Raw genomic sequence first — 16,256 nt, forward strand, 5'->3', positions numbered from 1 at the left:
TCGGTCGTGCCTGAGTCTTACGTTATCTATGAATTCCTTGTTATATTCTAAGGTTGGAAAGAAGTCCATCAGTTCTATGGTATTAAGTTCCGCACAAGGAAACATTGACATAGCTTTCTGTTCTTTGAATTTTCTCATTCTTTCTGCGTCACGACGTAACTTGGATTTCGATTTAACCTTAACAACTTTCACGTCCGGTTGTCGGTGAAAATTACACATTTTGGCGTAATGTCCAAAACTTCTGCACTAATAGCAAAATGACGTTTTTGCTATACACTGTCTAAAATGAAATTGATTGTTCATAGTCTTTCCACAAAACTTACATAGGTAGTTGTCCATAGGTTGATATTTCTTGTCTGAAAGGTAGTTCCATGATCAGACATCTGGTATCTCCAGTCTCGGCCAAAATTTCTGGTTCTCTGCGTATCCATTTTTCTGTTTGCTGGGGGGTCAGCTTCACAGGTAGAACAAGGTATCCGATAGATGCGTTGCCCGGATGTCCTAACACCAGATATAGCCGGGTAAAATGGCGTTCCGGCTAAATGGAAATCAAGAAGGAATATTTCGCTCCTTAAACTTTTTTTTAGCAGTCCGGCAAGACCGAACAACAATCTCCAAACCAAATGTAAAGTAACATACAAACAATAACAATATATATAAGCACAAGCAATTAAAGAATTTAGAAGATTAACATATGCCAAATAGAAATAACAATAGATAAGAAGAGTAATTAATGTCCGACACGTATAAGTAAATTATTGTCTAAACTGTTACAGAGAATAAATAATTAAATGAATTATAGAGTAAATGAATTTAAGTCCTTTGTCCAAGATTATGACACATAATCCGTGTAAAACACTTATGCCTAAATTTACGACAAAGTTCAGAATAATAAAATAAATGCAAAACAAGAATATAATACATTAAAACAATTGAATTCATAAAATGTTGTTTAAAAACTAATTTCATTGCACAGTCCAAATTGTCCGGTCATACAATACTGGTTTAAGTCTTTGTGCAAGAGAATATGCTATAATTTTGGTATCTACATTTAATAAAGTAATTGGTCTATAATTGTCTAAATTTAACGGGTCATTTTTCTTGTAAATAAGGGTAATTAATCCTAGTTTCTGTGAATTTGTCAATTCTTTTTTCTTATAACAACGATTAAAGACATCTACAGCAAAATATTGTAAGTTGGACCAGAAAGATCTATAAAATTCAATTGGAAGACCATCAATACCCGGTGTATTGTCAAGTTTCATTTTAAAAACAGAATTTGTACATCCCTTTATTGTCAGCTTTCCTTCAATTTCATTACTTTCGTGTGTAGTTAATTTGCAGTTTATTTTTGTATTTTCAATATAATTCCCAATTTCTCCTAAATCTGGCTTAGTTGACGTATATAAATTTACATAATAATTCCTCCCCGTTTCTAATATTTTACCTTGATCCTCAGTTATTTCCCCTTCACTGTCCCTAATAGCAGTAATATTTTTTCTTGTCTGTCTCGATTTCTCTATCTTTCGCCTTCTTCTATCCATTTAACTCTTGATCTTATTTGTGCCCCTTTTATTTTATCAGAAGATAGAGTTTGTAGCATTTCTTCGGTTTTCTTTATTGAATCTATTATGTTCGGCAATTTTTTTTTCTTTTCATCAAGGTTGTTGTCCTGAATTTCATTCAAAAGTTTTAGTTCTTGTTCTAATTCTTTAATTTCATCTCTTTTATTTTTAGCTTTAATTTTACAATGTTCAGTAGCCGTCTCCTTTACCTCTATTTTAAACAGACCCCACACGATTGCTTAGCTTTTTCGGTTTCTTAATTTTTCATATTTATTTATTAAAGTGTTTATTTTCATTTTGTATGATTCGTCTTTAAGAATACTATTGTTTAAATTGAAATAACCCTTTCCTTTCTCCCCCTGACAATGATTTATCTAAAGTGAAATCGCCAGATGGTCTGTATATTGAATTGTAGCGGGTCTTATATCAGTGTGGAGTACCCTAGGTCTCACGTCTTGACTAACGAAAAAATAATCTAAAATAGCTACTTCATTATTTTTTCTTCTCCAGGTATATTGTGTTTTATTTGGATTTATTACTCTCCAGATGTCTATAACTTTTAGTTTTTTTATTAAACTTTTCAACGCATTTGTCTTATTTTTTATTTGTTGTTTATCTTTTCTACTAGTATTACTTTTTCTATCTTTTATATTAAGCGTTTCATTCATATCTCCCCCTATAATAATTACTAGAACACACCCGCGAAATTGCGGGCATTTAGAGAGCGTGGTTGAAAGTATGTAGACTATTGTAGGATGAATTTTTGTAAAAGATTTTATGACTGGAGAATTTCAGGAAAGGTATCAAAAGGCATAGGTACTTTTTTCCAAAGTCCGTTATTTTTGGTTTTCTGTTTTTCTGTATACTATGAACATACAACCCGCTGCAATTGTTTGCGCCTGTCCTAAGTCAGAAATCTGATGTTCAGTAGTTGTCGTTTGTTGATGTGGTTCATAAGTGTTTCTCGTTTCTCGTTTTTATATAGATTAGACCGTTGGTTTTCCCGTTTGAATGGTTTTACACTAGTAACTTTTGGGGGCCTTTATAGCTTGCTGTTCGGTGTGAGCCAAGGCTCCGTGTTGAAGACCGTACTTTGACCTATCATTGAATGGTTTACTTTTATGAATTTTGACATGGATGAAGAGTTGTCTCATTGGCACTCAAACCACATCTTCTTATATCTATATACTATAAATAAAGTGTATTTGCTATTTACTATCAATTCCAAGTTTACTATCCACGGTGGTCACTGATATATCATATAGAGACTCTCTTTATAATATATCAGCAGAGACATATATATGTCTCTGGTATCAGTGACCGCCGTGGATAGTAAACTTGGAATTAGTCTCTATATAATATATCAGTGACACCCGCGAAAGTATGTAAACTGTTGTAGGATGAATTTTTGTAAAAGATTTTATGGCTGGAGAATTTCAGGAAAGGTATCAAAAGTCATAGGTACTTGGTGACAGGACACTTTTTTTTTTTAGCCCTCTACCTTTTTTCCAAAGTCCGTAATTTTTGTGTTAACTGTTTTTCTGTATACTATGAACATACTAGTACATAAACCATAAATAAAGTGTATTTGCTATTTACTATCAATTCCAAATTTACTATCGTCACTATCCACGGCGGTTACTGATATCGTGATTACATAGAGACTCTCTATCAGTGATCGCCGTGGATAGTAAACTTGGAATTGATAGTAAATAGCAAATACACTTTATTTATAGTATATGTTTGATCATAGTATACAGAAAAACGCGAAAATAATGTCATGTCCCCAAGTACTTATGAAAATTATGTGTAATTATAAAACAGTCCTAAACGGAAGTCTTGTCTATGACTTAAAAGTCCGTCCGATGACGGAAACAATATCTGAACGCCTTTATTTTCGTTTTCCCCCCAAAATAACCCAAACGGAATAATCATAAGCGAGGATGACAAATGCGACTGTGCATGTTACCTATAGGACACAGATGCATGCTGATTAATTTTTTGTGGAAGGAAGAGAAGCGACACACAAAATGAGGTCTTCTCATTTAATAGTATAGATTTAATAGTATAGATACCAAGGCTATATTTTTCAATGACACTTAAAGCCTATAGTTTTTTAGGTTAAATTTATTCAGATTGGTCCACTTCATCTTTAGTGAAAGTATGAAAAAAAGTTTAATTGTGAAATTGTGATTTTTTTTCATGATAATAGCCCGAAAACGGGTAAAAATTGATGAAAAATGAGAAAATCAATAAAAACGGGTTACTTTCAAAAGGCCGTATCAAAAACAGAAGTGTACCACCATATGATTTTTTCTTCACCAATTACTTTTTTACAGTCATATAAACCCAAAAATCAGGTTACTTGAAAGAAAAAAAGTTTAATTCTAGAAATTGTTGGCTCCTCAGAGGTGTACATCCTTAATATACAATGGCAAATATTTCATTCTATTCACGACGAAAAGAACTTAATAATAAATGCAATGGTAGGATCTGCGAAATGGGTCGACATGACGAAGGCGGTAGCTTCAACTGCAACTAGAAAATAAGGGTATGTTGGATAGAAGCAGAAATTTTACCTTGAAAAAGGACACATACGAACCCCTCAAATAACTGTTGCAAGCTTTCTTTAACGTCCAGAAACGTCTTAGCATAGGTTTTACTGTCAGATTGATTCGCAATATTTTTTACACCAATCAACCTAAGAGTTATCTATAACAACAATGCTAAAGCTCAGTATTATTAGGATGATTTAATGTACAAAGGAATACTCTTTACTAAAATACTATTCCAACAATGTTCTCGTCTTGCGGGTATGATAAGCATAAAAGGAGATGCTGTCCATGTCAACGCATCTTATTTCTCTGTCTTAAGTTAATTTAGTCGATTCCGATTATGTTTACTCAAAATATTGTTTGTTTTATACAAAGATTAGATATATTAAAGCATCGGTATACTACCTTTAAATTTGAATGTGATATAGTTTTTATCATGAGATATTTCAAACATAATGTACACCATTTCAATAAAATCAAAATATTATTAATTAGGCCGGAATAAATCCAGAGCTCCTTACCCTTGTGTTGGAACCAGAGGCTGCAGCTGTATTTTGTAAATATGTAAAAATACAGAGGAGCGTAACTGAAAACGTGGCAAACCTGGAAGTTTTTGAACCGGGATCACAATTCGTAATCGTAGACCTTGGAGGTAAACGTTTTAAGCTCATTTCATGTCATTTTTCACTCACTAATAAGCATGTTAAGAAACTAACCCTGTCGTCGACTCGTTATATCAAAGGTGCTGAGATTTTAAAAATGTGTTATCCACGAGTAGAAATACATGAATGTTTAAGTGTCCTAAATTGAAAAGATGCCGAGTTTTATAAAATGCACCGTAATCCTTTTTTTCTTGTCAGTGATGATCGGAATAACAGATCATAATAATTTGAAGGAGACAAACTTTTATCGATTGAAAAGTTTTGAAAAACTAATACATTTGTAGGAGACAAGATTTTGTCAACTGAAATTTTTTTGAAGAACTAATACAGCTCATTACAATTATCAAAAATATAGTTCTATAGCTTAATCTTTTTTTTTTAAATCACATATCAAAAACAAAGTTATTTCATTTAAAAACAAAGTAATACTATATCTGTACATAGCCAATGGCTACCGGCTTATATTACCCTCAATGGCATTCAGGCTACCAGCGATAGCTTCGATACTGTGGTAGAAACGTATCATACATAATTACAGTTCAAACAATGCGCTTCTGGAATACCTTCGTTGAGAAGGCTCGAGACTACTTTAATTATTTCGATAGTCGATACATTATGTGCTTGATATCTTGCATGTACATCTTAAGACTTATAACAAAGGCCAAATGTAACATTCGAATTGGGGGGAAAAGTAGCTACAACGCTTTCTTTTTTTGTGAAATTGGCCTGTTTCATACCTTATTCATCTTATATTATTTCCTGGAGTGTTGTAGTTAATGATAATTTGTTCTAATTTGTTAATTTGTTTTTGTGTTGTCCGGAAAATCTTAGATATATTCCCTTTTATTATTAAATAGGTGGTACAGTAGATATAACATGTAACGAAGTTATTGAAACCGGACAACTCCGAGAGATTTACCATGCATCCGGGGGTCCATGGGGTGGAAACATGATTAACCTAAGAATATGGAAACTTATCCGATCTATAATTGACACTGCTTCCTTTGATGCATATATGGAAGAGAACACATATTCAAAATTGAGCCTTTTGAAAGAAATAGAAGAAGAGAAAATGAAAATAAAACCAAATGAGCAAGCTGCTTTTAAACTTCCATCATATTTGTCTAACACAAAAATTAAATATAAAGGAGCAGAAATAATAAAGGATAAAATTCATATTAATCCTGACGTCATTTCGAAAGTATTTGAATATGCCACAGAGCAAGTGTGCAATCATCTTTCAAAGGTTTTAGCAAGAGATGAAACACGGAGTGTTAAAGCTCTGTTGCTTGTTGGTGGATACGCATCCTCTGAAATTTTAAAGGAAACAATAAAAAAGAGGTTTAATAAATATAACATAATTTTTCCCTTCACACCTGAATTGATAGTTTTGAAAGGTGCAGTTATCATGGGTCATGAGAGTCGGCCTATTATTGGTCGCTTGGCCCGTTTTCATTATGGCTTGGCAGTACCCAACGGATTGAGAATTATTCAGAAAAAGGGAACAACTCATCTGCACACAGAATTTTATCAAGAACTAACTTTCCTTCCACTCATATCTAAAGGAACCCCAATACGTATCGGCGAAGAAGTAGCACAGTACAGTTTCATTGTTACGAGTGAAGAGCTGACAGACGTTCAAATTGGAATTTTAATTTGCGAAGATGACAAAGCTCCGAGCAGTATTGCAGAAAACAGCTGTACCCAAATTGGACAAATTGAGGCTAAAATTCCAGCACTAAGTAAATTGACAGAAATGACGATAATCATATCATGTGATGAAACAGAGTTTAAGGTAACAGCTGTTATAGACGAACTCGGGCATAGATTTTCAGCACGCTGTTCATTTTTGCATTAATTTTCTTATACTGAACATTCTGTGCAGATAAAGGAACAGTGTAGAAATAACCGTTTCATTTCACCAAATTAAGAGTCTTTTCTTGTAAATCATTAAATAGGTACAAGTAGCTTGTTGTGAAAATAAACAATTTCCAACTACTAATACACAAAGGTTATCCGTGTTTAAATGGTTCGTATTTCTAGTTTATTTATTGATTCAAATAACAATAATAAATGTGCTTTAAATGAAAGAGGTGCGTTTATGTCCTTTTCGGCCTACGAAAATAAAGTGTTACAAACTCAGATAATATTGTGATAAATTTACAGCATATTTTCACACATATTTGCTTACTTGGAAATATTGAGCACATGTAAGAACGCATAGAATAGCATAAAACTTGATGCCACAACTTCGTTTGATGTAACGTTATGGACCTTAAACTACTCGTTTTTATTTTAACATTACCTCAAAATTAAAACAAACATAAATGACCAAATATTGACTTATTGCACCGTGTCTATTAAACAATAAGTAATAAGGAAAGAGTGTGTATGATCAGGCCATGTTTTATCCCCTAGAATTCGAAAATTAAATCGTTGACATTAAAACATTTCCATCATATATCATCCTTCCGATGTTAAAAAGACTTGTCTGTCCGGAAATATAGTTTCGCATTTTGCCTTACATATTTGCAGAGGGACTTCGCATTTTTTCTTTTAATACAAAACTACAGAAACTGCAAAAAAATATCCTCATATTAAGATGTTGTATTGAAAATGTTGACAACTTTATTATACAACTGTGATTTTTATAACCACCCAGTAGAAATTTCACACATATTCAGGACGAGAAATAACCAACAATACATCCAGTGGGTGGGTTCTATAAAATGGGTCGACCAGACTAAAAGCCAGGTAATTAGGATTACAACAGATAAAAGAGGATATAATAGATAGGGATAGAAACATTGTCCTGCAACAGGCCACCTACGAAACCCTGAGAGTTGTTAGAATTGTACTTTTACGTGCATAGAGCATGACACTTTCTCTACACGCGCCAACAGATTTAACGTCCATGCCATTCTGTCCGAACGTGTCTGGTCCATGTCTATAAAAGAATACGTAAAAATGAAAGAGTGGTTATGAAAAGCCCTTTTTCCTCCTTGTTCGAAAATTAAATCTTTTAACATATCGATCATATATCATCTTTCAGATGTTCACAAGACATGTCTGTCGGGAAATATAGTTTTGAATTTTGTCTAACATTTTTGCTGAGGGACATTACATTATTTTTTTTTAATACAAAACTGCAGAAACTGCATAAAACAGCCTCATATTGAGATGGTTGTAATGAAAATTTTGACTTATTATGTAGGAAACAGTAACTGTGTGAAATAACTTGTACTATATTACTTGTAATGATTGTAGTCTGAAACATATTCATAATTGAAACAAATAAGTTTTAATTAACATTTAATTAAGTAAAGTTGGAACAATTACAATATTATGATTTTCTAGAAATATTGAATTACTGTCATTTGAATATTTGATAAACTATTTGAAGTTCATGTTATAATTTACCAGTTCATAGTAATAATCCAACTGGATGTCTTGTATTTTTGTGATGATCCAATTGTAGCAACTGTACTAGTAGATCGTAGTAAATCTCGTAGTAAATCCACGCACCTTGCTTGAATTTTATGAATGAAATGTACTGACATGCGCAGTGGAACCCATGTGTCCCTTGGGACGATGTTTCAATAAAAACACTATTTTTACGTTTCGGCAACTGTTTTCAAATACTCTTTGTAATTCCTTTTAGTATTTGTAGTCAACGTCTTCAATGTTTTGTAGATGTTAATGCTCGCTATCCTTGATATTTGTCATTTTGGTTCGCCGGTGACACACATAACTTTTGGCAATGTTGTTTACGTATTGTGACTTCCGGTGAAGTTTTATTGGTGTATTTTTAGCTACTATAGAAATTTGTTTAGTACCATGTAAAATTTGTTTATTATATGACTGTTACTAAAATTGTATATTATTATGATTTTTGTAATTTATTTGAGATTTCAAATATTTCGTTGGACAGCAAGCGCGCGATCCAACAATTTTCCAACTTTGCCAACAATCCAACATTGACGTAATTTCGACGCTTGTTCGTCAGTTCTGCTTAAATCTTTGGTCGTTACAGTTAGTATTTTATTTCGCTCATCAGTAATTTTTGTCAAAATGGTTAATTTTTCTCACAAACTTCATTTTTTTTGGGGGTTAAATTGTAAAGGAAAATAGTAAATTTAGCGTTTTCTAAGTTAGAAAGGAATATTTCATTTTTAGCGGACTCTTAGGAGCCGGACTCCTACATTTTTGATCTTTTGCTTAAAGTATTTTATTCTTTTAGTAAATTTAGGAAAGTTCTTAAAACTGTTTTAAAATATCTTTTGGGTTAATTATTGTATTATTGCTGGCAAAGCTTAATTTCAAGTTTATCTTTTAAAGTAAGAATTAATGTTATTGTACATTTAAATTTAAAATTGTAATTCACATTTACTGTTAACGTTTGTCTTATTTTTTTAATAAATACAATTAAATAGGAAAACATTTGGCAATTAAGGGATAATTTCCTAAAGGTCTGGAAATTATAATAAACAAAACAGTTTATGTAAGGTATAAACTGTATTTCATTGTTAGTTTTTATTCAGGAAAGGTTCTGAATATAACTAATAATAATAAACATTTTTTTATGTAACTGGTGAGGTATCAGTTATTACTATATACAAAAATGTCAGAAAAAGGTATTCTGACTAAATTCACTTGAAATTAGTATTTTCTGTAAGGGTAATTTATTTTCTTGGTAATATAGCAGGACTCAGCCTTTTATGTATTTTTCTAACATACCAACATACAATTATATTGGTAATAGCAAGTGTTATATTTTTTTTAAAATTGCACGGACAAAGTTATCCTGCAATCATAAAGATTTTATTAATCATCTCTTGAGTGTAGAGATAAATTATTACATGTATACTGAATAGATTCTTGTCATATCATTTAAGAGTCTATAATTTAATTATCTTATTACTTAAAATTGTTGTTTATCCTGAATATTAATGAAAATCTCTGATTCTCAAAATGAATAAAATATAGAAACTTATATATGTTACTTTTAACAAATGCCTATATTATACTGACCAGATCATATCTTGTCATACTGACTTAGCAATTTCCAAAATACTCATAATTTTGAGTAAAACTTTTGGGTCAAGCATTTCAAGCCCCTGCCCGCTACAATATAATGGATAGGGATAGAATCATTGTCCTGCAACAGGCCAACTACGAACCCCTGAGAGTTGTTGGAATTGTACTTTTACTTGCATAGAGCATGACACTCACTCTACACGCGCTAACGGTTTCACGTCCATGCCATTCTGACCGAATGTGTCTTATCCGAAATATAAAATCCTCCCAATCGGCAAGGATTTAACCGCATATTGCAGTATACAAATAAATGGAACTATTCTAAGAAGGTAACACGGGGGCAAACATAACCCTACGTCGAATAAAGCAGACAGACAAAAGTCCACAAAACATTACAAATAATACTAACGATTGCATAAAACGAACCCAACTAAACCCGGTGCTGAATTCAGGTGCTCCGAAAAGATAATCCTGCTCTATAAGTGACACCCTTCGAGTTGGTCCTGGCAAATAAAAATATGTCAGTCGCGTTCGGTGATGCCATAAGGTTAGAAATGGAAAACAGAATTATGGCTACGACAAGTTGAACATATTCGTCGAAAGTTGATTTGTCATACGACCGTTAATCAGATTTCTAGATGCAAGTCTTGATTTGAAGCAGACTTTATCCTTATTTCAATTTCAATCGGGTAGATGCAATTAACATAGTCACCAAACTCTAAAAATGATTTATGAGAGAATCAGCTAAGGGATACTGCTAGCTACTTTCCATTCTTCTTGAAAAGCCTTTGTTTGAAGCCAGCCACATATGAATAAAGGAACAAGTCGGCGACTATAGGAATGCCAACTGTCTGTTGAAAAACACAAATACCAAACGTAAAACATATGTTGTCAATAAGAATTAGAGAATCTTCATGATGCTAGTTTCTCACGACTTCAAGTTTTAATCTGAGTGGTGTTTTTTTTGACAAATTCTTATGTGTTCCTTTTTAAAAAGAGTTATGTGTGTATTTACTGACCCCAATAGATGAAACAAATTATCTTTCGGCAGAATGAGAAAAGTCAATGTTTAGAAGAAAATTTCTACGTTGTAGATTTTTTTCTTTTCTATCACTTTTTTGTTAGTCAAATTTTTAATGAGGCAGTCGCTGTCTCAGTGGAAGCTACGACGCTGGTTACTGTATATCATATTTGTATTTCGTTTATTGTTTTTTAACATAAACCAGGCCATTAGTTTTCTCATTTGAAATGTTTTAAATTGTCATGTCTATATAAGTTCTACGTCGTTTGGTATCTGGTGGAATCATTTCACATCTTTTGAGCTTCTACGTCGTTTGGTTGTCTCATTGGCAATCATACCACATCGCCTTATTTTTATAAAGAAAATTTGTATCTTCTGTTTTGAAAAACAATGTTATAGTACACAGCAGGATTCAAACTCAAATTGCATTTTATATGTTATCGTCCCCAATATGCATTTGATTTGCCACTGGACGTCAAAAAGCCATACATCAAAATTATCATGTTGCTTAGTCCTTAGTTATTCGTTTACCTCATTTCATCAGTTATTTATTGTTAAGTTACTTTAGTAAGTAATCAGCAAGATTCAAAAGAAAGGTAACACGATGGTCTCGTGTGGCCATGTCACACTAAAGGCTTGGTATTTGATATTTGCTGCTTCTCCGATAATCACTCGGCGTTTAGGAGTAGACTCGAAGTTAAATGTATGTTTCCGGATTGGATTAAATTTTTCACGTAAACTATAATAATTCCTTATGAACTGGGACTATTATACTAACACAGTAGTATAATAGTCCCAGTTATGAACTAGCACTTTGAAAATCTACCTCTGCATGTCGGTTTTGTACTTAACAGGCCCACTATTCATATTAACATGCTCTCGTATTGACATGCCTGTTATATTTGCCACTGAAAGTAAAACTCCAATCCATTCACATATGAAAGATATTTTAGAGTCGGAAATTTCATATGTGAATTTAATTTGCTGATGGGAAACAAATCATATCAACATCTTGATCTAAACCTCTGTCATGGTTCCGTTTCATCAGTGATGTTGACATGAAATGGATTGAATCCCAACAAAAACTGGATGATTTTATCAAACATGCAAACAACGCTCACCAGTGAAATTTCAGACTCTAAAATATCTTTCTTGGACACAACTACATCCATAAAGGACGGTGTCATATCAACAGACCTCTACTGTAAAACTACAGATAAACATCAGTATCTTTCTCCCAAAAGCTGTCACCCCAAACACTGTACAAAAAATATCCCGTACAGTCAAGCTCTCAGAGTAAAGCGGATTTGCTCCTCTGATGAGGCTGTCACTAAATGGTTACAGGAACTTCGCGGATTTTTTACCAAACGAGGTTATAAGAAATGGGACATAGATAAGGGGTTTGCGCGTGCTAACAATAACAGCCGCAATGACCTGTTACAGTACAAACAGAAGAGGCAAAGCGAAATAGTTCCGGTTGTTTTAACATACAATACCGCCTTTACTAACCTTTACCGTTTGATCCGTGCCAACTGGCAGAATACTGCCAAACACCCAAAATTTTCCAAGATCGTTCCCAAACCTCCTGTCTTAGCTTTTCGGAGACCAGCAAGTCTGAAAGACGTATTTGCGAGAGCTGATGTCTCCTCTAATAAAAGCTCTTCAACTGCAGGATGGTGCAAGTCGTGTGGTAACAGACGATGTCTGAACTGCCAAAAAATACTGAACACTAAAACATTTACTTGCCACTCCACTGGGTCCGTATACACTATATATTGCAATGTAACTTGCAAAACCCAGAATGTTGTATACCTTCTTCAGTGTCGATGTGGCATGCAGTATGTTGGCGAGACAGAACAGCCATTCAACAAACGCATGAATGGTCATCGAAGTGACTACACCTGCAAGCCCGACCTCCCCCTAAGTCGTCATTTGAGATCACCTTGGCACGCCCAAGCTGATCTCAAAAACCTTACCATCACTATCATAGACCACAACGAGGGTTGGTTAAGGGCCGACAGACTTGCTCGGGAAAGTTTTTGGATAAGGAAGTTAAGGACAGTTTCCCCAGAGGGCATTAATGAAAAAACATAGAATGAGTCCCTACCATCACTTGTTTTCAGTAACTCAGGCTTCAGTACATGACTCTTACAGTTTTAAGGAATTTATTCCTCCTTCCAAACATCAATATTGAAAAAATTTACCAGCGTATTGATTCGTGATCATTTGTATAACGATCAAGATTGCTATTACAGTGTGACTATCACATGTCAAGATAAGAATCATTTGACATCTTACTGATGAAGGATATTAGTTCTCCGAAATATTTAACATTTTTTCATGATTTTATTTTTATTTATTTTTTTGGTGATCTTGTACCCTTTTAGACTTGCTTATTATATATATATAGATTATAACATGGCATTTTTCATATCAGACCCCTTATCAGCCCCCTTATCAGCCCTAGGTCATGATATCAGCCCGAGAGCCGACAGTCTCGAGGGATGATTTTGACCATGGGCTGATAAGGGGTCTGATATGAAAAATGACATGTTATGTTCTTTTTATCATATACTTCAGCAGAAGACATATAGACAAGAACTATTTTTTTAAACTTTGAAAAATGCATTTATTGTATTATTTGTTTTACATTTTTTTTAAATAATATATTTTCCACTTTGTTAGGTTTTTCACTAAAAACGTACTATTGAGGTGTATTTTTTAATTTGCCGAGTGACGTAGAAATGCCATGCGATAACGTTACCATAGTTACAGAAAGGCATGCGATAATAACCGGAAGCAGTTGATAACGGAAGTCATATAACACGGCTAAGACTAATGAATAAATATATGTTCAGATTAGTGTTTTATCAAGGGGTACAATTCTGCCATTATTTTCTATAAGTATATGATTGTTGTTACATCTGGTGATCCGTTTATTTGGCAATCGCCATGTCAATGCACACGTATATAAATTGCGGTTTTTATCCAACGCAATCTTAGGTTTGAACGTTGTTTTCAATTTAGACTCATTCATATATATATAATCTTAATTATTAATTTAATACTAAACAGAAAACAATAAACTTGCGGAAAAGATGGTATACTGCAAACATGAGGTGCAAAAATTGGTACACCATATCCGAATTTCGACAATTAATGCCTCTTCAGTGATGTTATGAATCGAAAAGGTATTTGGAAGGCCATATAATTTACCTCAATTTATGATAGACTCTTGAATTTTGAAGAGTCGAAATATATGAACGGATTATATAAACCCGAAGGCAAATATAATACAAGCCCAAACGAAAAAATATAAACAAGTCTAAATTGAAAACAACGTTTAAACCTATGATTGCGTTGGATAAAAACCGCAATTTTTATACGTGTGCACGCAAAACAAATTTCTTGGTAGAGGGATCTAAATACAGCACAAACAACATTTTCCAAAAGACCAAAAAAGTGAAAAAGTATATATTAACAAATCGCCTTTTTTTAGCAGGTCGAACAACGGATGTTCTTAAACCCTGCTGACTGTCATGGCGATTGCCAAATAAACGGATCACCAGATGTAACAAAATGGATCTTAATTATTCATTTAATACCAAACAGAAAACAATAAACTTGCGGAAAAGATGGTATACCGCAAACATGAGGTGCAAAAATTGGTACACCATATCCGGATTTCGACAATTAATGTCTCTTCAGTGATGTTAGGAATCGAAAAGGTATTTGGAAGGCCATATAATTTACCTCAATTTAGGATAGACTCTTGAATTTTGAAGAGTCGAAATAGGATGAACGGATTATATAAACCCGAAGGCAAATATAATACAAGCCCAAACGAAAAAGTATAAACAAGTCTAAATTGAAAACAACGTTCAAACCTATGATTGCGTTGGATAAAAACCGCATTTTTTATACGTATATATATATATAGATTATAACATGGCATTTTTCATATCAAACCCCTTATCAGCCCTATGTCATGATATCACCCGAGAGCCGACAGCCTCGAGGGATGATTTTGACCATGGGCTGATAAGGGGTCTGACATGAAAAATGACATATGTTATGTTCTTTTTATCATATACTTCAGCAGAAGACATACAGAGAATTTGGGGCACAGCATTTATTTCAAAATAGCCTGTGGCAATTTTTGCTTTAATGTCTTGATTTCGATACATTGAAATCTTACCCTGGTGGTCATTCATGCGTAGTTACTGATTACACGGGGAAAGTATGTACTATGAAAATTAGAAGGCCAATTCAAGCAATTTGATTGGACGAGAAGTTGTAAGTATGTGCTAATTTGTTAACTATGTAAATATCTAATTGCTCCCGATTTGTATAATGCTTCTATTTTCCATATTAAGCCCAAACATCCATTTGACCTGATATACATATAAACAATTTAGAACAAAATGTTTTTTTTATTAATCCGTTTCATTCTTTTGTTATTTCGAAATGATAACTTGAAATTCCGGAATGTTGAATCCCGAGGTTCGGAAGTGATCCTTCTAGACCTCGTAGTAATGATAATTTTTTTATCAACCAGGAAGTACATTAAAACGACAGTTTGCGTGTCACGTTTGCAGGTGAAGCGACAGTAAATTTTATATAGATGCATAATAAGTTATACTGTCAAGATGGAAGAAAACAAGGTATGTGTGTATAAATCTTTTTACAGTTTACGTTCGTCGATTTTTTTATTGTCCCTTTTTTATTATGCATACAAAAGAAAATATCCTTCAAAATGATTTAAATTAACTTTATATAAGCGGATGTAAATATTTACTTTTCTATCAGTTATTGATATAATGTTAAAGGTCAATAAGTGTCATATATATAATAAAAGAGATTCGGAGATACAACCATACAATCAAATGAATAAAAGAGATATGGGGTACATATCAAACAGTCAGCAACCCAACGCCACAAAGTACAAAACGAGATTTAAAAGTGAACAGTAAGTGTCTTTATAGAATTAAAGCTCTAAACATCCCCCACTCATGAATCTAGAAAATGTGAATAAATCTTATAAATACTATCAAAGATCTACCATTAAAACCAAATTAGCATGATCGCAAAACTTAAGGACATAACAATAGACGACCACTAACGTGGTTCCTGGTTGGGAACAGATACAATGACGCGTGGTGGAGTTTACCATCAACCCTCCCAATTTTAATCTAAATCATTTGAAGGCAAAGTTTACTAAGGAAAAACTTCCAATAAATATCAGCACAAAAAGCCAATCAATCACTCTATCTACTTAAATTACTTGAATTGTTTCCGCTTTCGTTATTGTCCAAGCTGACAATAAAATCATACCGTCCTATAGTTTAATACCGGAAGCTTTTTTTTATATATATATATAGCGTTTATAATTCCAGAGATACTGTCAACAAACATT

At 33.3% G+C, this 16,256-nt stretch overlaps 1 protein-coding gene across 4 annotated transcripts in view; it reads left to right on the top strand.

The window, feature by feature from the left end:
• The window catches only part of LOC127728285 (heat shock 70 kDa protein 12A-like), a 172,339-nt gene that overhangs the window by 129,016 nt on the left and 27,067 nt on the right, over positions 1 to 16,256 (top strand). The window contains exons 15-16 of one of the 4 annotated variants that reach the window (XM_052235599.1): positions 4,616 to 4,772; positions 5,640 to 9,775. The exons of the other annotated variants lie outside the window; for them this stretch is intronic. Of the exons in view, the coding sequence (XP_052091559.1) occupies positions 4,616 to 4,772; positions 5,640 to 6,640 (1,158 nt within the window). The 3' untranslated portion in view covers positions 6,641 to 9,775. Of the gene's footprint in view, positions 1 to 4,615; positions 4,773 to 5,639; positions 9,776 to 16,256 lie in introns of those variants that run through there. 4 annotated transcript variants of the gene reach the window in all.

Source organism: Mytilus californianus, unplaced genomic scaffold (genome assembly GCF_021869535.1).
Source record: "Mytilus californianus isolate M0D057914Y unplaced genomic scaffold, xbMytCali1.0.p SCAF_2, whole genome shotgun sequence".
NCBI classification, from domain to species: Eukaryota; Metazoa; Mollusca; class Bivalvia; order Mytilida; family Mytilidae; genus Mytilus; species Mytilus californianus.